Genomic DNA, 22670 nt, shown 5'->3' with positions numbered 1-22670 from the left:
ATAGCAAGAAGTACATTGTCCAATTGAGGTTTTTTGTTTTGTTTTTGGTCATGTGGCTTGTGGGATCTTAGTTCCCAGACCAGGGATTGAAGCTGGGACCTCAGCAGTGAGAACTCAGTATCCTAACCACTGCACCACCAGGGAATTCCTGAGAACTGCTTTCTTTTCCAGGGTTGTTTTTACTTTGATGAACCTGAAACTTCTTCACCAGCAAAAAATAAAACTGTCATTATCACAGACAATGGAGAATGTCTTTCATGAAAAGTCATTCTCCATAAGGTCTGTGAGAGACACTGAAAGCAGAGAAAGTTTCCTAATAAGGCCATGTTCTGCAGACCTGGCTGGGATCCCTTTGGGCCCGTTAGCACCCCTGCCCTGGGAGCACCTGCCATGTTTCGAGATAATTCATTAGTTATCAGATACAAGCAGTTCAACTGTGTTGCTACAGCAGCCAACATTAATGCATAGGAATCATTTTGAACAAAACTCTCTTACGTAAAAAGATTCCTAATCAGGGGAGATACCAAACCTCACCAGCCCTTTATCCTAATTCTGTAGTTATCCAACAACTTGCTGGCCTGTGGGGACTGAAAAGGAAGGCAAAAAGCACGTTATGCTCCTTTCCCAGAACTCTGGGCTCAAGTGATCTGGTCTCTGCTCCAGTCACGAAAGTCAAAGATGGCAGCCATTGGAACCCCACAAAGTGGGGAATGGTTTGAATTCATCCTTCTGGCCACCAATTCGGATTAGATTTAATCATTTTGTCTCCAGTGATAAAACATAAGTTATCTGAAGGCAGCCGTGTCTCGTTTATCTTTTTATTATTTTGCACTATGCAAATGTTGAGTGAATAAACAGACGAGACAAAAAAAGGAATCAGAAAATAATTTTCCATCCTGAAATAATGGAAGTTCACTTCAGATCTGTAATCAGACTTTCCTCAAATTCATTGGGTTAATATCTTCTGCATGATTTCAGTGATAAGTTCATGTCTGAGTCCTTGGCATCAGAAGGTACACGTCAGATTGTGGAAGAAGGACCAAGGAGTTGTTTTCTCCGCAGACTAAGTGCCTAGAGGAACAATGGCATGGAAGCAGAAAGAAGAAGAAGGAAAAATGAAACAATATTTACATAGCATATAAGGAGCTTCCAGGGGACTTCCCTGGAGGTACAGTGGTTAAGACTCTGCACTTGAAATGCAGGTGGCTTAGGTTCGATCCCTGGTCAGGGAATTAAGATCTCACGTGCCGAGAAGCCACTAGGACTGTACACCACAGTAAAAGATCCTATGTGCTGCAACAAAGACCCGAAGGAGCCAAAAATAAATAAATAAATAAATAGTTAAAAAAAAATACAGAGTAGTGATAATTTCCTAAGAATTAGGGAATAAATTCATTCTACTTATTAAAATGTACCAACCCCCTTTCCTGCCTAAAGATGAAGGATAGGAAGGGGCTTCTCTCCCAGAAATTGTCCTGTGAGAGGAAGGTCAAGGCCTGCCTGCAGGGCAGGGGCTCTGAGAGGACAGGCTAGACAGCTAGGGCCCTCCTGCAAACTGCAGGGGAACCAGGCGAATTACCAGGCTGCACAAATGGTAAAGAACCTGTCTGCCAGTGCAGGAGACATAAGGGATGTGGGTTGGATAACTGGGTCAGGAAGAGCCCCTGGAGGAGGGCATGGCAACCCACTCCAGTATTCTTGCCTGGAGAATTGCATGGACAGAGGAGCCTGGCAGGCTACAGTCCATGGGATCTCACAGAGTCAGACACAACTGAAGCAACTTAGCATGCAGGGGAATTACTAAGTGCCCAGAGAGCAAAGGATATTCAGGCAGTTGTTGACTATGAAGAACGGGGAATGGGACAGAAAGAACAAATGGAATTGACAATCTTCAGAGCTCTTCAGGGCCAAAGTGCCTCTACCTTCCTACCAGATGCTAGAAGGCAGCTAAACAGGTGAGCCAGGTATCACTTTTACTTCCAGTCCATTAAGTTCAAATCGTGATGCTTGAGAGCAAAGCAACAAAAGAAAGAAGTGAAAAAAAAAAAAAACAAAACTACACACCAAGATGATACACATAATCCACACCTGAACAATCAGACATCTTGGCAAACGCCCCAGAAAACTGTCATCACTCTAACACCATTTATTGTACGGTCTTAAATAATATCTTTGACCCTGAGAAGCAAGCTAATTCTGGAAGGAGGAAAACTTCTTCCACTACTTAAAAAAGTCTCTTTAGGCCTTTCTTCCTATATTCCATAATAAAGATAAGAAGACATCTGAACCACCCATTCCATCTTCTCCTCCTCCATATGTGTGTGCTTGCACGTTCAAAGCTAACTATGTGAACCTCTGTGAGCAAATCTGGACAGTATTTCTCCCCGTGTCCTGTACAGGGGAGATGACACTGTGATGAAGCAAAATACTCTGAGTTCCACAGCCTCTAGGGATCAGCATTTAAGGAACTTGGTTGGTATTTCTGTAATACAAACCATCAATACTAACATGCTGGTTCAAAGGCACCTATGGTTGGCATAAAGGAAACAATCTGGGGCACTTTCCTCCACCCCTTTTCAGAAATGCTTTCTGTGGGAAAGGAGGAGGTGGAGTAAGAGAAAGAGAAACAGAACAAGGCAGAAACTGAGAAGCAAGTCATTCTTTGCAGGATAGTCATAGCTTTGTGGGGGAAAAACCATTAAAATGTATAAATGCTAATCTACTGCTATTTAATTTACTCTGTATTATAAAATAGATATATTATTCCAAGTAGAATCATTATCCAAAGACAGAAAACCATAATACAACCATTTCCTTCTAAGAAACATGATAGTGTATATCTAAAAACAGTATAAACAACTGTTGCCCTGAAATAACTATGAAAGTTCAGACATAAATCCTCAGGGTAAAAAAGCATAATAATGGTCATATTACAAAGTTGTATTCCTCAAATTTAGAGGATAGTTCAACAGAACAACAAAGCACAATTTATATTCACTTCCCGCATTTTCAAAGACTGTCTAAGGAATTCTTTTAATTCATCATGGTTTTTAAACTTCACACAGTGTAATTGTTAGTCACTCAGTCATGTCTGACTCTTTGCAACCCCATGGACTATAGCCTGCCAGGCTTCTCTGTCCATAGAATTCTCTAGGCGAGAATACTGGAGTGGGTAGCCATTACCTTCTCCAAGGGATCTTTCCGACCCAGGGATTGAACCCGGGTCTCCTGCATAGCAGGCAGATTCTTTGCCATCAGAGCCACAAGGGAAGCCACCTCACACAGTATAAAGTATCACACAGTACAGATACTTTGTATTTTAGAATTTATTTGATGAGAAATTCATTATTTACCTATAGCAGTAGGTGTATATTTTTGAAAGTATCAGATATAATAATACCAAAGGGAAAAAAAATAGTGTTTAATATCCCCATCCCCCTGCAAAAAAGCTTTCTGGAACAGTCAAAACTACTCATTTCCTTAAACATGGAAAGGAAGCTCCCCATGTACCTTGCTTCATGTGAGTCATAAGGCAAAGTCTGAAGAATTAGAACAATAAACTGAAGCCTTCCTCCCCAAAATGCAGCCAGCAAAATTTATGAGGCCTGAAAACATGTGCTACATTAGTTGAGCAGCACAGAAGAGAATTCTGCTCTTGCACAGACCAAGCCATTTCAGCAGGGAAAAGGCTGTGGCCTCCTTCAAGGACTTTCATTTATTTTTTGAAGGGAAGCACTGAGCCTGACTCACTGAGGACACACCCTCTTTGGATGGACTGACTGCATGAATACACGAACGAGTGGAGGATGCCATGGAGATGGCTATTCAAAGCCCAGGCAGTTTTGCAGACCCCTCTATCAGAGTCCATAGGCAAAACATTTTGATTTCGCAAGCCCCCTCAGTTTTCTCTTTTTTTCATGCTTCATGGCAGATTAAAGACAGTTGCAGATTCACTGTCATTTCCTCCATGAACACTCTCTGTTATCTGCTCTAATTTGGGGTAGGAAGGGTAGCGGGGATTAGAGGAGGAGGTGCACACTGTGACTGTTTGATCAAGAGAATGTGGAAGAAGTGATTCTGTGGCAGTTTCTAGAGCCAGGCCCTAATACACTGGCAGCTTTCAATTCCTGTCTCTTAGAATATTCTCTCAGGGAGACCCAAGCTGCTATTCCAAATAGAATAGTTCCACTGCTCTAAGATTGCCAAGCTAGAGATGCCATGGGCAAATACTTCAAGTTTTCGTCCCAGCTAAGCCCAGACTTTCAGCAGCCCTTACCATGAGGCCACACACTTAAGTAAACCCACCTTGGACCCTCCAAGTCAACCCATCCATCAGTTGAATACCACTAAGTGGCTTACTCCTTGGAAGGAAAGTTATGACCAACCTAGATAGCATATTCAAAAGCAGAGACATTACTTTGCCAACAAAGGTCCGTCTAGCCAAGGCTATGGTTTTTCCAGCAGTCATGTATGGATGTGAGAGTTGGACTGTGGAAGAAAGCTGAGCGCTGAAGAATTGATGCTTTTGAACTGTGGTGTTGGAGAAGACTCTTGAGAGTCCCTTGGACTGCAAGGAGATCCAACCAGTCCATCCTAAAGGAGATCAGTCCTGGGTGTTCATTGGAAGGACTGATGTTGAAGCTGAAACTCCAATACTTTGGCCACCTCATGCGAAGAGTTGACTCATTGGAAAAGACTCTGATGCTGGGAGGGATTGGGGGCAGGAGGAGAAGGGGACAACAGAGGATGAGATGGCTGGATGGCATCACCGACTCGATGGACTTGAGTAAACTCCGGGAGTTGGTGATGGACAGGGAGGCCTGGCATGCTGCAGTTCATGGGGTCACAAAGAGTCGGACATGACTGAGCGACTGAACCGAACTGAACTGAAGTGACTTCAGACTACACTATGTATAGAAGAACAGTCCAGCTGAGCCCTGCCTCAACACCTGTCCACAAACTGTGTGATATAATAAAAAGGCTATTTGGTGGGAAAGGGGGAGGATGGGAATAAGTGATGGTTAGGGAGTTTGGGATGGACATGTACACCCCGCTATATTTAAAATAGGTAACCAACAAAGACCTACTGTAGAGCTCAGGGAACTATTCTCAATGTTATGTGGCAGCCTGGATAAGGGGGAGTTTAGGGGTGAATAGATATATGTGTTACGTATGGCTGAGTCCCTTTGCTGTCCATCTGAAACTATCACAACACTGTTGATCAGCTATATACCAATATACAATAAAAAGTTTAAAAATTAAATACATAAAATGGTTATTCTTTTAAGCCACTAAGTTTTGTGATAAAAAGTAATTGGTACATACTTTTTCTCTCCCTCTAGTGACGAGTAGTGAAAAGCCAAAGGTAGCCATGGTAATACAGCTAGTCTGTGTGCTCACAGATTTGGCTCTCAAAATAGTGCAAGTAGAGAATGGATGCTTGGAGCAGAGTTTTGGGCCTTTAATACTTCTGGAGAAAGATTTATTTTACTCTGATGGCAAGTGGCTACCTACCTAGTAGCCTTGGCCATGAAGCCTCCACCAGGTACCACCAAAGGCCATACCTGCCTCATGAGCTCCTCCTGGCGCATCCTAATCCTCTCTCTCTCCATCTGGATCCTCTGAAGCCGAAGCTTCTGCTGCTGCTGCTGTTGGGTGGTCAGCGCGTTGGGCATACTCATGAGCCCCGCTGATGGGTTCTGAGGGGGATGGTTCTGCTGGCTCAGGGAACTGGGTGCCATCTGCTGCTGGTGTTGGTGATTCATCACTACAGGAGAGAAGAACAGGGAGATGAGTGGCCAGGACCACAGCACCTTATCAAAAAGAGACCATCAGAACGCTGTGGCCTTTAGATTCCTGAGATTCCTTCCAAAGTACTTTGCTGCTTATCATTACTGTTTAAGTAATCATTACCTTAATTCAATTCACAGAGACTCAGATACTGGCCCCTCTCCTGACCCACCTAGTCTTAGCTCTTGTGCCCTGTTAGAAGTCTGATTTCACACCTTGCCTGTGTCTAGGGTACATTTCAATCCTTAAATAGAACATAGTGGTCATAAGCAAATTCCACAAAGGTTACCACAGCATGAAAGCTAATTTCACCAGGACATCTGGGTGTGTGTGCCTGTCCTCAGACAACCTGCATGTTCATGGCAGAGCTAAGGAGGGCATGTGATCATTGATAGTGGTGGGTGTAAAATAATATTTAGGACAGGTGAGCGAATTGACAGGTAAAACACAGCACCTAGATCAGGGGTCTACACAAAAGCGGGACCCCATTCATGCTTTGTTAAAAGAGGACGCCCAAAGACATGATTAGTGAGAAATTATTAGTGAATGATTAGAGAACATTTAGTGAGAATTATTAGTGAGAGAAATCATATAAAAGATGCTAACCATGTTTATGACTGGATAAAGGCATAGACGTGTTTTCAACTTTTTAAGGATTTTCTATTTGTCTGTATTTACCAATATTAAAATTTTAGCATACAGTATTTCATGTTACAAAACACTTTTAAATAGTTTAATAAATTATATAATTGGTGTCCCCTCCCCGCAAAAAATGCATCTTAAAAAGTGCTAGTTTTTCTCAAGACAGTTAACCTATTAAATTTGCTTAACTTCTACTGGGTAATATCCTGTAATAAAGAAAACCATGTTTTCCAGTCTATCTGCTCCTAAGTCAGAGCCAAAGGCAACAATGTGTAATTTTATATACTTACTTCATTTCTGAGGAAAAAAAAACAAAAAATGTAATTTGCGCTATATTTGATATCATTACCTTTAAAGATAAAATTATTGGCATATTTTACTTAAAGTTCAGGGTGAAATATTTCAGATCTTCAGTTTGATATAGACATTACATGGACACATATTATGACCAAACTTTCTTAGGTGAATTTTAAAGTAGCCTAATCAATTATGTATTAAATGAATGTGTAGAAAACACAAACACACACACACATACACAGTGAAAAAAAGGTACCAGGGAACCCTCCTACACTGTTGGTGGTAATATAAATTGGTACAACCACTATGCAGAACAGTACGGAAGTTCCTTAAAAACTAAAAATAGAACTACCATATCATCCAACAATCCCACTCATGGGCATGTATCTGGAGAAAACCATAACTTGAAAAGATACATGCATCCCAATGTTCACTGCAGCGCTATTTACAATAGCCAGGACATGGAAGCAACCTGAATGTCCATCAACAGAGGACTGGATAAACCAGGTGTGGTACATATATACAACGGAATATCACTCAGCCATGAAAAAGAACAAAATATATTTACAAAGAGAAACAGATTCACAGACCTAGAAAACCAACTTATGGTTACCAAAGAGAAAACACAATAGGGGAGGGATAAATTAGGAATTTGGGATCAACATACACACATTATATAAAATAGACAATCAACAAGGGCCTCCTGTGTAGCACAGGGAATTCTATTGAGTACTCCATGATGACCTGCATGGGAAAAGAATCTAAAAAAGAATGAATGCATGTATGTATATAACTAAATCACTATGCTGTACACTGAAACTAATAAAACACTGTAAATCAACTACACTTTAATAAAATTTTTAAAAAGAAAGGAAGAGAAAACAAACCAAAACTTAAGATTTTCTGTAGAACTGGCTTCCTTAAGGAAGAATTTGTTCCTTGACAGGAAGTTCCTCTGGGTAGGAGTAGAGGTGGGATAAAAATCTCTTTTTTGAAATTTACCTCTAACTCACTCAAATCTTTATTGCATTCCCACTATGTGCTGGATGCTGGGTTTGTAGCTGGATAAACAGCTCTTGCCCTCACAGGAACTAACAGGCTATTGCAAGGAACGTGTGGAGAAATGAGATGGGGTTTTATGATTGTCTGTGAAAATTAAAGTGAAAGTTCCTCAGCTGTGTCCAACTCTTGGCGACCCCAGGGACTGTAGCCAGCCAGGCCCCTCTGTCCATGGAATTATCCAGGCCAAAATACTGGAGTGGGTAGCCGTTCCCTTCTCCAGGGGATCTTCCCAACCCAGGGATCGAACTCGGGTCTCCTGCATTGCAGGTAGATTTTTAACCATCTGAGCCACCAGGGAAGCTTGTCTGTAGAGCACTAGAATGTTAGGCTTTGTAAAGATTCCTGGAGAACATCTAGTTCAGCTTTTTATTTTGCGAAAGCCAGAGAGGCAAGGGGTGTGCTCTGCTTAGAAACAGGTACAACTGGAGCCAAAGTTGAACTCCTGACACCCTGTCCACCTGCCCTTTCAACTGTCCTTCGTCGTCCTCTGTCACACCTGAGACCAAAGTCCAGGAACAATCACTGAAACTGGGGCAACCCCTCTACACACAATTTGCCTTCAATGAACCACAATGAAAGGCCACTTAAACAGCAGGCCCTCAAAACAGGCTTCTGGGCCCAAAGGTTGCTCAGGTTACAAGTAGGCAGGGCTGAAGGAGGGTTTGGACAGGCTGACAACTCTGCTCAATCACAGAGAAGTCGCTCAAGACAAGGTAAGATACTGGAGTATTCTGCAAAAATAGTTTGGGTTTCACTTCCTGAATCAACTCCACCGCCAATAACTCTCACCTCCTGGCACAGAACGAAACTCGGTAAATGATGGGATGAATGAATGAAACCAGCTGGGCATTCCTTACGTTCTTAGTCCAAGAACAGAAAAAAAGCATCGTTGTGACTGATGCCAAAATAACTGAAATAAATAGTTCATTTCTACAGCGTGGAGCATAATTACAATCTCTATTTGAAGGCCTGGGTAGGAGAGTCAGGGATTGGGCACATACTGTGTCATAGGGAAAAATTCTCTTAAAATAAGGATTCAAGTAAGACAAAGTCCAGATACTCAGAAGGGTTTAATTCATAAGACCTCTTTCAGGCCAGAAGAAGGAAGCTTAGATAGAAAAATAGTGATTATCTCCAGGCACAGTTGTTTCTGAACCTTCTGCAAAAGTACGCTCCTATTTATCTGATGTAACTAGCACAGGAAAAAGAAGCCCAATTGTGTCTATAAGAGGAATGTGTAAATTGAATATTTCCAATATCACAAATCCCTAGGTTAGGAAAAAGAGGCTTGAAAATGTTAAATTTTTGTTAGTAGTTCAGAGGGTTTTTTTTTTTGGTCACTCCATGTGGCATGCAGGATCTTAGTTCCCTGACTAGGGATTGAACCCTTGCTCCCTGCAGTGGAAGTGTAGAGTCTTACCCACTGGACTGCCAGAAAAGTCCCCGGAGGTTAATTTTTATAACTCAGATACCTTGAAAAGTATTAAAACTGACTCAGGTCTGGTACTTACTGACATGTCAAGTCAACTGGATCAGAACTATCTTCCATGACTTGGGAAGCCAGCCCTGTCATTTGTTCACACACAGGACTGTTACTCCACTCCACACATCATTCAGACACTGGGAGTCAGGTTTTACTGATGTCTGCATCCTTATCTGGGGGGAGTTTAAGACTGGGTGGAGGTCGCTTCTAGAAAACCACACCTTTGCTAGCCTTTAAAACACTAGCCCTTACAGGGACCATCCACAGGCAGGCACGGTGGACATGCTGCTTTCTTCCATTTAATTTAGATTTGACCACTTAGACTAAACATCTCCAGTTATTAACTGTAAGGACTGGAAGAGAATAGAACTTAACCAATGGCTTTGTCTTCAAAATAAATCACACCCACCAACAGAGAAGTCTGTATGAGAAAATTCATCTTGATACTGTCCATAACAGCAAAAGATTGAAAACAGTGTCCACCAATAAGAGATCATGATTCATTCAGAGGAAGGCTATGTAACTATTCCAAAGAATAATCTCTGTAGTTACTTCTACGAAACAATCTCTAAGAAGCAACTTTCAGAAGGGGGAAAAAAAATCCAAGGAACAGGATGTATGTAAGAGCATAATAGTTGTAATTAGAAAAATAGGGGTGGGGTGGGGTGCATATTATGCATAAAACAGTAAATTTCTCAAGAAAAATACACAACAATAGGTGCGTCTGGAGAGGAAACTGGGTGTCAAAGGTGGGAAGAGATCTTCCTTTTCCTCTTCTGTACTGTTTGAAGTTTTTCTGTGTGTATTACTTATGTAAAATATACAAATGCAAAAATAAAACACAGAAATCAAAAGTATGGTCATGGAGGCATCAAATACGCAAAATATTTTCTTGGTGGAATGAAAGGAGGTAAACCCTAAATTATTTGAAAAACAACAAATAAGGCTTAAAATATAGTCAAGATCCTCAAAACTAAGAGCCTGCCTGGTGCAACTTCTCCACGTAGAGGTGAGGAAGCAATACCCAGAGAAACAGTGAACTGGGGGAAGGCCATAAAATAGTCACGGCCTAGGAGCCAGGTGTCCTGACTCACTCCACATGCCCAAGATCTCCCCTGTTGCTCTGCTCCCTGCAGTTGTTTCATTTCAGAGGGTTACTCACTGAACCTTTTATTAGGTTGAATCTTGTGAACTTTACCGATGGTTGAGGTTCTTTAAAACCACTGCTTTCGTAGCTACTCAGAGACAAAGGGGGGCAGAAGAGTTTCAAGACAGAGATAAACAGAGAGGAAGTCTTCCGGAGAATACAGGAAGGAAAACATCTAGATTTGCAACAAACGAAATACTTCTTGGGATAATATCCCATAACATTTTAGGGAGAGAATAGTTCAGTTTAAGAAAAGAAAAAGAAAACAAAACGTACAGTATCTCAAATGCAGTATCTGAGGCCAAACCAGGTAAGGACAGAGTACCATTAAATGCCTTACAAATGCTAAAGACCTAGTCAGGTCTAGACTTTTTGCCTGCCCCCACAGAAAGGAATAACCCAAACAGAAGCGTTCTCCACTGAAGCAGGAATGCATCAAAACTAAAGCAGAGACTTCTCTTTTTTCCCTTCCAAGAGAGTCAGAATTTAAATTCAAATCCACATTTATCTTTTTCACTGTTTTCATCTCCTTTCCCCCCACCCCGCCTTTTTTTTTCCTTCAATAATTGACTTTCTCTTGAGTGTTTGGCCATCAAACATAACCAAGCTCTACAGACGTAACCAGACATATTTCACTGCTATTATTCAATATAAAAGAAAACACCAAGAAAAACAAACCCCACAGCATTTAAGATAGGAACACTCTTCTGAGTCAATGACTGTGAAGTAAATGGTCAACATGGGAATGGGGTGTGCAGAGGTGCATGGGGGGTACCCATGACCCTCTGTCTAATGCCCACTGGGACAGTGATGCACCCTCTAACTTGCTCCAGCAAACATACCACTCGGTCATGTCTACAAAGGCCCCCAAGATTCGAGGCCAGGAAGGTCCCTGGACTCCATTTTAAGCCAGCATGTCATTTGCTGTATAAGAAGCAGACCAGAAAAAGGTTAAGGCTTCACTTCTGAACTTTTTGCCTTTTGCAGCACCAGGAACTGAGAGCGACAGCTCATAGACAGAGTATTTTGGCAGCTTCCCCAAGCCAGGAGCTGCAGACTAGGAGGGAGGCCAGGGAATCAGACTGCCCAGCGAGCCTCCTGGAATGTTTGACAAACGTCTCTCTGGCCGCGGAGAAGTTCAGTGGCTTGGTTTTCTGTGTCCTGGGCTTGCTTTCCCCCACCCCTCTTTTTTTAAAATAGGGTATGGTTATATACACACACACGCAAACAATGCCAAGTGAAGAAAACAAAACCATAAGGTTGGGCTCAACTACAAAACCCATCACGGGCCTGCATCAGGCTGGCTCCGAGCAGATTATGGAAAGGACAACCAGCGTGCCAATGGCTAGACGCCACACCTAAGCCCTAGAAAGACACAGCAACGACGTTATTCCCTTTCAATCCTCCTCTGCGATGCACACGTGAGTCTAGGAAGGGCCAAGAGGAATACTTGTTGTTAGTCAGGCATTTCTCCTCTTCTCCTCAGCTCCCTTTCTCCTCTTGACAACAGCTCCTCAGCTGCAGTGTCCCTATGCATAGCTCTTTGCGTTGAACTTTAAAAACACGTGGTTTTGGACTTCCCAGGTGATCTAGTGGCTAAGACTCTGTGCTCCCAATGCAGAGGGCCTAGGTTCAATCCCTAGTCAGGGAAATAGACCCCACAGGCTGCAAATAAAGATCCTGTATGCCGCAACTAAGACCCAGTGCAGCCAAATTAATTAATGAATTTTGAAAAACACACGGTTTTGTTAACATGTCAGAGGCACAATTCCATGCAACTGAGGGGGGAGGCCTGCCCAGCACTGCATGATTCTTCCTCTCCCAGTACCTATTATCAAACTTCTGTACTTCTCTTCTGTCAAGAATGGACAGAGTTTCATATGTTGCTATGATTCATTATTTTAGTAAACATATAATGTCCATGAGTCTACACTCATATAAACAAATAACTGAATAAATAAATAAATGCCAGGAAAAGAGGCAAATCTGTAGAGACAAATTTCAGATAATTTAATGTAGATACACTGTCCTCAATGAAGGGGAGAAAACTCCCACTCCTGATGTATGGATTGTACATAGTAACCTCCTCCCAATGAGCACAGTTATCCAATGGTAGTGAGGGATAGCAACTTTACAGGGGAGGGATTTTATACACTGGGCGGGTGATCAAGATCAACATCAACAGTGACGAGCCATGGTGATGACATGACCCTTGATAAGATGTGATGAGAATGGTACTTTATTTCTGTGGTCTTCCTCCCCAAGACCCATCATCCCAACCAGATCGGAGAAAAACATCAGACAAATTCCTGTAGAGGGAAATCCTATAAAATTCCTAAGGTGTACTCAGAATTATCAAGGTCATCAAAAACAAGGAAAGTCTAAGAAACTTTCATAGCCAAGAACAACTTAAGGAGACATAACAAGTAAAAATAAGGTGGTATACAGCTGGGGACATTAAGAAAAAAACTAAGACAATCTGAATAAAGTATGGAAGTTAGTTAATAATAATGTATCCATATTGGTTCTTTAATGATAACATCTGTTTTTATTGTATGTTAATATCATACAATGTAAGATGTCACTAATACAGGAATTCGGTTGAGAGGCATACAGAACTCTATTTTATCATGATTTTTTCTGAAAACCTAAAACAGATATAAGAAAAACATATGTGTGTCTGTATATGTATGTGTGTGTGTATAGTAATCACATCTTCAATAAATACCAGGAACCATGTTTGGCACTGTCTCTTCAATACTCACTATCAAATAGTCTCCATATCACATATAAAAAATGAATAGATATTATAGGGTATATTAAAAATGGATAAATATTCAAAAGAAAACATGGTCTGGTGATCCAGTGGTTAAGACTCTGTGCTTCCAGGGTAGGGGGCCTCGGGTTCGATCTCTGGTCAGGGAACTAAGATCCACATGCCACACTGCATGGCCAAATTAAAAGAATGAAAGGAAGGCAGGAAGAAAAAATTAAGAAAGGAACAAAGGAAGGAAAAGAGAAAGAAAATATGGTCTAAGTGTGTCCCATGGGAGCAAATAGATATTAAGTTAAAGTTTAAAAAATTATAACAGCTGCTTCCCATGTTTCATGGTCAATTAAGATTGGGAAATAGTGGGCTAAACAAAGTTAAAGGAGTTTATTTTATTGCAGAATTTCTCAAAGACCTTAACTTACAAACAGACAATGAGACTTTCCAAGAGGGAGATATAAAATACAGCACTCCTCAACCCTGTTCCCCTGAGGAGGGATACTGGAAAATGCTGGTCCCATGCATCTTAGCAGATGTCTTGGCAGTACTGAATTGCGAATTGAATTGAAAATGAATGAATATTTATTAAGCTCCTACTATGTGCTGAGCTTCTCAAAGTCAACTGAGCAGCTGTGTGGGGTGTGGAGTCAGAGAAAGGGACATGCAGCCTATAGATGTTGAACAAAGTGGTTCCCTGTGCCTGGAATTACCCACTGCTGTTCAAGATACAAAGTAACAAAAAAAAAAAAAAAAGGCACAGGGAAAGCCAGGGTTATAAGAGATTGTCAGGATAGCTGCTGATATTCTCAATCATCAAATATTGATTTAATAGGAAGATTCCTAAGATGGTTTAACTTGTGTATCAATTTTCACAGGTGCTAAGCAGAATCCAGCTAAATGAACTTCTGTGCCATATATTCAAAATAACCTATCTTTTATTTTAGTTTGGGGGTTTCTTTTTTTTAACCAGCTTCTATGATAAAACATGGAGAAGGCAATGGCAACCCACTCCAGTGTTTTTGCCTGGAGAATCCCAGGGACGGGGAGCCTGGTGGGCTGCTGTCTCTGGGGTTGCACAGAGTCGGACAAGACTGAAGCGACTTAGCAGCATGATAAAACAACATTAAGAGCTCTAAAGCACCCTTCTGAAAGCACCCCTTTGAAGCGCTGACTTATTATTATGAAAATCTGGTTACAGTTTCCTCAGAGTAGGTGAATATGCAACATTTGAATGTATTCGTTGGGTATGATCTGGAATGTGGGAAAAATTCTTCCTCCCAGATGGAACAGGTGTTAAACTCAGTTTGATGTTTGGACTATGTTTATATGAATTGCATCGGAAACACATTCCAGAAACCTAAACACCAAGAGGGCAACACGAGCTCTTCTGCATTGTGGGCTGTTACGATTCCATTCTCTGTCCCCATCCTACAAATGATGATATAGGTCTGTCAGAGAGAAGTGACCAATTGTCCTGGTTCTACTAAGGGGTTTCCTGGGACGTGGGACGTTCAGGGCTAAATCTGGAAGAGTCCTGAGCAGATGCTGTGGTTGGTCACCCTACATCTGTGACTGCCCACAATTCCCAGTGCTAACTCATGGCAGTAGGACTCAAGTTTCCTGTTTCCATCCTAACATGTTTCCTTACAAAGAGAACCAGCACTCATAGGAGAGAATCATTTGATATTCAGAATGACAGTCAGGCTGTCCATCAAATCAGCTCTCAACGTGTCCTCCATCAGTTGCGACCAGCTGTCTGTCCTTCTGCACCCATACAACTTGGTAATCGGTGCCTCTCAGGTCAGGTCTTGACCAGCAGTCAAGAATCCACCTGCCAACGCAGGAGATGCAAGAGATGTGGGTTCGACCCCTGGATTGGGAAGATCCCTGGAGGAGGAAATGGCAACCCAATCCAGTATTCTTGCCTGGAGAATCCCGTGGACAGAGGAACCTGGTGGGCAACAGACCATGAGGTCGCAAAGAGTTGGACAAGGCAGCACACACGCACACGTGATGGCTTGGTAGAGGGACTACTACTCCGGCACCTATTCTGCAACTTTTTAAAGACATTAAGCACTATTATGACATTACATTGTATTGCTCATACATATGAGCCTTCAAGTCAGGAAATCTTTCTCGCTGGATTCTAGGTTGAGCCACACACAGTGAACAGAAGCACTTTTAAGAAACACTAAACTGTTCTCTTCCTGTGATTTGAACTCTCACCTTCCTGAGGGCTAGATTCGTGCTCTTTATAAACAAAACCTAACAGCCATATCTCCCCGTCCTTTAGAATCAACTCCACTGGTATGAATATTCCTTATAAACACAGAACAAAATTTATTCCAAATCTGACTTATTGATGCACACAGTAGGCACCAAATACATTCTCCCTGAGAATGTTTATGGATTTATGGGTCAGAAATGAATAGTTAAATATCAGTTCATTTTTAAGATGATCAGCAGAGGCTATTTTTTTTTTTTTTTAATTTAAAAGAAAAGTCAGAGCAAACGGGAAATCCATCCCCACTACACACACAGACACAATTCTTTCTGTTTCGGATGCATTTTAATTATTACATCCCATAATCTTTGAAAGATTGAGGACAGGAGGAGAAGGAGACGACAGAGGATGAGATGCTTGGATGGCATCACCGACTCACTGGACATGGGTTTGGGTGGACTCCGGGAGTTGGTAACGGACAGGGAGGCCTGGCGTGCCGTGGTTCATGGGGTCGCAAAGAGTCGGACACGACTGAGCGACTGAACTGAACTGATACTCTTATAAGTGGATATTTAATGAATAATAGATTTTTGTTGCGGCTTTCTCTTTACTCTCGGAGCATAATTCCCTATTGAGGACCCAATGCATTTTGTTATTGTTCTACCATTAGTGATTTACAAATCCCACCATCCTCATCATAGCTGTGGCCATGTATTTACCCTACTTAGAAGCATCACCGTAGAAGTTCAGGCTGGAAGGAGCTTAGTCCATTTTGACCAAGTTCCTCAATCTTTTTTTTAGCAGCAGGATCTTTCCCCAGAGCCTGATATATGGCATGAAGCAGAGATACCCCACATGTTCAGGGGTTCATTCACAGCATGCCTGCAGCCCGTGCCAGTGTAAGTGAATGCTTAAAAGGCACTCCTTTTGATCCTCTTCTCTAAATTGTCCCGGTCTGGCTTTCACTCTGCTTTCCCTACAGGCGTTTCCCAACTCTTGAGTCAAAATATTAAACAAAGTTTTAAAATATGTTGGACAGACATGGCTCTTGGAGACTGGATACTAACTAAGCTTAGCTTCTGCTTGCATGCCCCAAAACCCTGGCATGGGGCCTTGGGACACAATTTAAAACCAATGATTTAAGCCAATTCACTCATTTGAGAGATGAAGAAACTTGGAAGGTTAATTGACTCAGCACAAATCACAAGCATAGACTGTGACAAACCTAGGAAGCTCAGGGAATGTGCTGGAATGCATGGCTGGCGTCAGCTGCACTGGCCACCAATCACTGCCCTGTCCTGCAGTCAAAAACTATTTACTGAGTTAAATTTGGTGACAAGGATTAAGAGGAGTTTCCTTGGCCCTATTTCACAAAAAGGTCCAAAGCAGACTAATTTAATTAACTTATTTACTTGTAAAATGATGAATTCAACATAGTTACATGTTAGGGTGACACCCTATTTGTGGGATCTGCTTTTACAGAAAATGGTATAGGGCTTTCTTCTTCCATCCTTTAAAAAAAAAAAAAAGACCAAAATCAGGTATCTTTGAAGCATTACATTTCATAATACAGGAAGGGTTCAACCAGAAGAGGTGGCACCATCAAGCAATACTAGCCCTTCTGGCCTCAGAGGCTCCAGGGAAATGATGATATGCAACAGAGAGAAGCCAAAACATACAGGTGTAAATCGTATCTGACATATGCATGGACCTAGCCACACCAAGCTTCAAAAATATTTCCGCATTGAGAGTGTCTGGGTACAGCTGCAGGTCTTTTTCTCTCTGTTTATGGGCCATACAGGGTTTAACTCATGTGAACTGGCCAATGTCAGGTGTCCTGCAGCCCAGTCTGATGGAAAACACATGTCTACGGAGGTAGAAAGACAAACCCAGTCTCAATCCAGCCTGGACTCAGTCACGATTCAATGAAGGGGGGTAAAAAGGCTGCAGACACGTCTCTCGCCCTTCTTGCGTCTCTCTCAGCTCCTGCCAACAATGAGTCGCTTGTTTCTCTTATTTCCCAGAAACAGCATTAGCCGTCCAACAAGGTCAGCAAAAAAAAAAAAGCAGCTTTTCACTTCAGGGTGCATTCGGTTCCAAAAATCTGTAAAGTATTAAACCAAGAAGTTGCACTATCCCAACTTCACACTGAGCTCTTTATTCCAATTCTGGGTGAGAATAACTCTAAGGAAATTTCTCAGCCGGCTTAGTTGATAAGACACAAAATTCTGGGATCCATGTACGTTCAGACACACTTTCTCGACTTCAAACCTTAACAGCACTTCCAGGTGCCCCCAGAATCAGACAGGTGGATCTTAGATTCTCCAGATGCCCCCGGCTCAACTGGTTTTAGACTTGTAACCCAACCTACATTTACTTCACAGGAATCCCTGAATTTTAGCAGCAGCCAACGATTTTCCTACCCACCATCCTGTGTGTCCATCCAAACAGTAATCAAGTCAACAAACCAGAGTGCAAACATCCAGGCAACTCTGTTCTCCTAGGTGTAAAGATGGAAAAGCCTATAACATGGATTTTTATGTTTTCCTAGCAAATGCATCAGGGCTTCCCTGGGGGGTCAGATGGTAAAGAATCTGCCTACAATGCAGGAGACCAGGGTTTGATACCTGGGTCGGGAAGATCCCCTCAAGAAGGGCATGGCAACCCACTTCAGTATGCTTGCCTGGAGAATCCAATGGACAGAGGAGCCTAGTGGGTCCTCTGCTCACAATCCATAGGATCACAAAGAGCTGGACACGACTGAGCGACTAAGCACAGCCCAGCATAGCAAATGCATCATCTACAATAAACTCTCTCCTGTCTAATGAAAATAAACGCATGAACAGTGAATACATATTTTACAATGAAACAATAATTTTTTTAAATAGACATTATAAAATGTATATTTTACTGGCATGTAAAAGATTTCCACATCAGTTTTCATCGTTGTAAGAGATCTAGAACAACCTATGAAAAAAAATCACATCTTTCTGGCATTCATTTCTTCTGGGTCCTTCAGCTATAAGGAAATCATATTTCTTCCACCTAAAGCAGCACCAGAAAGTGCTACTTGATTCCATCTGATTTCTGGGCTATCGAAAGATTTATCAAAAGTGACCAAGCAGAAAGCACATCTGTGAAGGCAGTGAATTTAGGCACATAATGACTAACTCGGAAAAAAAAAAGAGGAAACTGGGTGCTTCACCGTACTGCTTCACAAAGTTATCTTTGTGTCTTTGAATTTTATTCCATGGCCTGGCAACAGCAGCAAAACCAAAACTTTTCTTGTTTTATTATCTTCAGACAATAGGTATACTTTTATCCCAGCAGGAAATGGAAACTCTGATCCATGCATTTATTTTCATTAGTCAGGAGAGAGTTTATTGTAGCTTTTTATTGGTTAGCTTTCCTGAATGATTTTAAAACTACTCCAGGTGCAGAGTGTGGCAACCCAAACTCAGTAACAGAAAATGAATCCACAGCTGTGTTCCACTAGAGGTAGGAAGAAGTTGCCAGCGTGGGCCAATAGTCCTTAATCTGTGTTCTTTTTACTATGTGCCATTCTAGTAAACATCTTTATTATTGAAAGAGCTCATACAACAGACACTCCAAGAGATAAGTCAAAGGATTTGAACAGTGTATAGACGAGAACATGTATTTACTAATTAAATGTGGAAAAATTACCAGCTTCACAAGAAATTGTAGAAATGCAAATTACACAGTCATTCTTTAGCAATCAAATTAACAGAAACAACACAGTAATGAGGGGTATTTTGCATCACGCCATGAATACGCAAGAAAAACAAACAAACAGGAATTCAACCGGGGTAGCAGGATTAAGAAATCTGGTAAAATTATGTGTCAAATTTGGAGACTTTGTGCTTATATGCATTTTAAAGACTGTACCCATAGATCTAGAATCTCTAGTGACCCCAAAAAGGTTAATTACCTTTGTAATGAAAATGTATAAAAATACTAATAGTGGTCCTCGAATGGTAGGCCTATGGATGATTTTTTTCTTTCCAGTGGTCCACGGTTCACTTAAATATTCACTCACCAAATACCTGCTGAGCCCCAGGCAAGTGCAAGGCCCTGTTTCTAGGTGCTAGAGACAGTGGAGAGCAAGACCGAAAGGTCCTGCCCTTCAGGAGATTATAGTCTAGAGGGGAGACAGACAATAGCAAATACATAGTGTAACTCTAGCGATAAGGGCTTTGAATAAACAAATGCAGAACTATTGGAGAGAAGCATTCCTTCTGTGTCTGAGGAGGTAATTTGTAAAAACATTGGATGGGGGACTTCCCAGGTGGTCCAGTGGCTAAGCCTCCACACTCCCAATGCAGGTGCAGGAGGCTCCCAATACAGGAATCAATGCGGTCTGATCCCTCGTCAGGGAACTAGATTCCACATGCCTCAACTAAGAGTTCACAGGCCCCAACCAAAGATCCCATATGCTGCAGTTAAGACCCAGAGCAGCCAAATTTAAAAAAAAAAATTAAAACAATTTAAAAATATTTAAAAAAAAAAATGTGGTTGAAGTGCAGAAATCAGGGTGGGAGACATTCTAGGCTGATGGAGCTCAAAGGTCCTGAGGTGGGAGGGTGCCTGACCTGTGGGAATGGAGTACATGAGCAAAACTGGGTGGCCAACATGGCTGAAGGGCACAGGGTTGGGGGCTGGGACCGGGGCCTGAGGGGCATCATGACTGTGGTGAGCACTGCTGTAGTGGCTAAGTTGTGTCCGACCCTTCTGCTACCCCATGGACTGGAGCCTGCAGTCCATGGGATTTCTCAGGCAAGAATACTGGAGTGGAGGACTGCCATTCTCTTTTCCAGGGGATCTTCCCAACCCAGGGACTGAATCCACATCTCCTGCATTGCAGGCAGATTCTTTACCACTGAGCCATGAGGGAAGCCCAGTGAGCACTGCAGTTAGTCTCTCTATTCCAAAGTGACAGAAATCTCCGTCAGGTTTACTGCTCAAGCTCCATGAGAAACTGCCAGAGTATTTCATACACTATCGTAAAATTTAAAATTCTGAAGAAATCCAGAGATGAATTTTCTCTGGACTCATCCCTGAGTCCAGCTGGGTACCATGGGTAGCCTTGTGGTCTGCAGCCATTCCCGGCTGATGTTCTCAGATGATGCCACCATCCAGGGTCTAGGGAGGGCAAAGAAAACATCTCTCTAAAGCTCCTGGTGTTCACCGTGGGAAGACTTTTTGAGCACTGTCTGCTAGATTAGTCTAGATCATTTATGGGGAATTCCTTCTTCAGCCTCTACACTTCGAAAAACTGTTTCTCCTCCACACCAGGCAAGTCTTTCGCTCCTGATGTTTTGACTCCTGTATCTGAACATGCGGCCCTCTCTGCACAAGTCCCCAAGTCTCGGAGTTAAGTCTTCAGGCACCTCTAGAAACCACACAAGGTTTGTACAGTATGTACTTTCTTCCCTGGCTTTATTATTTTCTCAGTCTTTTACCCCAACTTAAGTTTATTACCTGTATCCCTTTTTTTCTGGCCAGGCTATAGGGCTTGTGGGTTCTTAGTCCCTGCAGTGGAAGCGTAGAGTCCTAACCACTGGACAGTAGGAATTCCCTATCTATCCTTTTGAATTAAGTGTTTTGGAAGAGGCAAGAGTAGAATCAATGGACAGAAGCATCACAGTTTCATTTTAAAACCCTATCTCTGTATATGGGCTTCCCAGGGGTCGCTAGTGGTAAAGAACCCTCCTGCCAATGCAGGAGACATAAGAGACGTGGGTTCGATCCCTAGGTTGGGAAGACCCCTGGAGAAGGGTGCAGCAACCCACTCCAGTATTCTTGGCTGGAGAAACCCATGGACAGAGGAGCCTGATGGGCTATATACAGTCCGTGGGGTCGCAAAGAGTCAGACATGACTGAAGCAACTTAGCACACATGCACAAACATCTCTGTATATACAGCTACACTGATATATTGACAGCATTATTTATGAATTGAGTAGTGTTCTAAGAAGCTTAAGCGAGCATGTTAAATATGGCATTTTCTCATCATCCCGAGGAAGGAAAAATATTTACATGACCTGAGGACACATCTTACAGAAACCTGGGGGATCAAAAAGTTTTTCCTCATGTCGGAGAAGGCAATGGCACCCCACTCCAGTACTCTTGCCTGGCAAATCCCATGGATGGAGGGGCCTGGTGGGCTGCACAGTCCATGGGGTCACTAAGAGTCAAACGACTGAGCGACTTCACTTTCACTTTTCACTTTCATAAATTGGAGAAGGAAATGGCAACCCGCTCCAGTGTTCTTGCCTGGAGAATCCCAGGGACGGGGGAGCCTGGTGGGCTGCCATCTATGGGGTTGCAAAGAGTCGGACACGACTGAAGCGACTTAGCAGCAGCAGCACTGTTTGTATGGAACACACTTGTGAGTGAAGCCCGCTGACCCAAGCAAATTCTGCCTTCCTCCCAACATCACCCATTCTGGGACAAACTGACATGTGCCTCCTGACAGGATCCAGGAGAAAAACACAAACATCACCTTTGTGCTACTCCTGCCCAAAAGGTACAACCTAAATCTAAACCAGGAGGAAACACCATGTCAAGGTCCAGAAACACGAAAGCTGTAGGTAAAAAAATTCCAGGTAAAAACAAATTAAGGAGAGAAGATGATTAAATACAATGAATGACCTTCAATAGATCCTGGACCAGAAACCAAATGGCCATAAAGGACATTACTGTGGCAAATGAAACTTCAAAAAGTGAAAGTTGTTCGGGCGTGTCCAACTCTTTGTGACCCCATGGCCTGTAGCCCGCCAGGCCCCTCTATCGATGGAATTCTACAGGCCAGAATGCTGGAGTGGGTAGTCATTCTCTTCTCCAGGGGATCTTCCCAACCCAGGGATGGAACCCAGGTCTCCCACATTGCAGGCAAATTCTTTACCCTCTGAGCCACCAGGGAAGCCCCACCAAAAAGCAAGTCATACAAATTTTTTGGTTTCCAGGTGTACAAAATGCTATGCTTATACTATACTGTAGTCTATTAAGTTTATTGTACACACACACACACACACACACATATATATACAATGACATTATTTCTAAAAAAAATGTACGTATCTTAGTTAAAAGGTACTTTCTTGTTTAAAAATGTTAACCATCATTTGAGCCTTTAATGAGTCAATCTTTTTGCTGCTGCTGCTGCTAAGTTGCTTTAGTCGTGTCTGACTCTGTGCGACCCCATAAACGGCAGCCCACCAGGCTCCCCCGTCCCT

General features: G+C 42.4%; 1 protein-coding gene across 1 annotated transcript in view; it reads right to left on the bottom strand.

Moving 5' to 3' along the window:
- The window catches only part of WWTR1 (WW domain containing transcription regulator 1), a 148354-nt gene that overhangs the window by 24110 nt on the left and 101574 nt on the right, over window positions 1–22670 (bottom strand). The window contains exon 3 of the mRNA XM_061419055.1: window positions 5565–5767. Coding sequence (XP_061275039.1) covers window positions 5565–5767 — 203 coding nt within the window. The remainder of the gene's footprint in view (window positions 1–5564; window positions 5768–22670) is intronic.

Source organism: Bos javanicus, chromosome 1, assembly GCF_032452875.1.
Source record: "Bos javanicus breed banteng chromosome 1, ARS-OSU_banteng_1.0, whole genome shotgun sequence".
In the NCBI taxonomy this organism is placed as follows: domain Eukaryota; kingdom Metazoa; phylum Chordata; class Mammalia; order Artiodactyla; family Bovidae; genus Bos; species Bos javanicus.
Note: the sequence above shows the minus strand (reverse complement) of the source record. Positions and strands in the feature narration are given on the sequence as shown.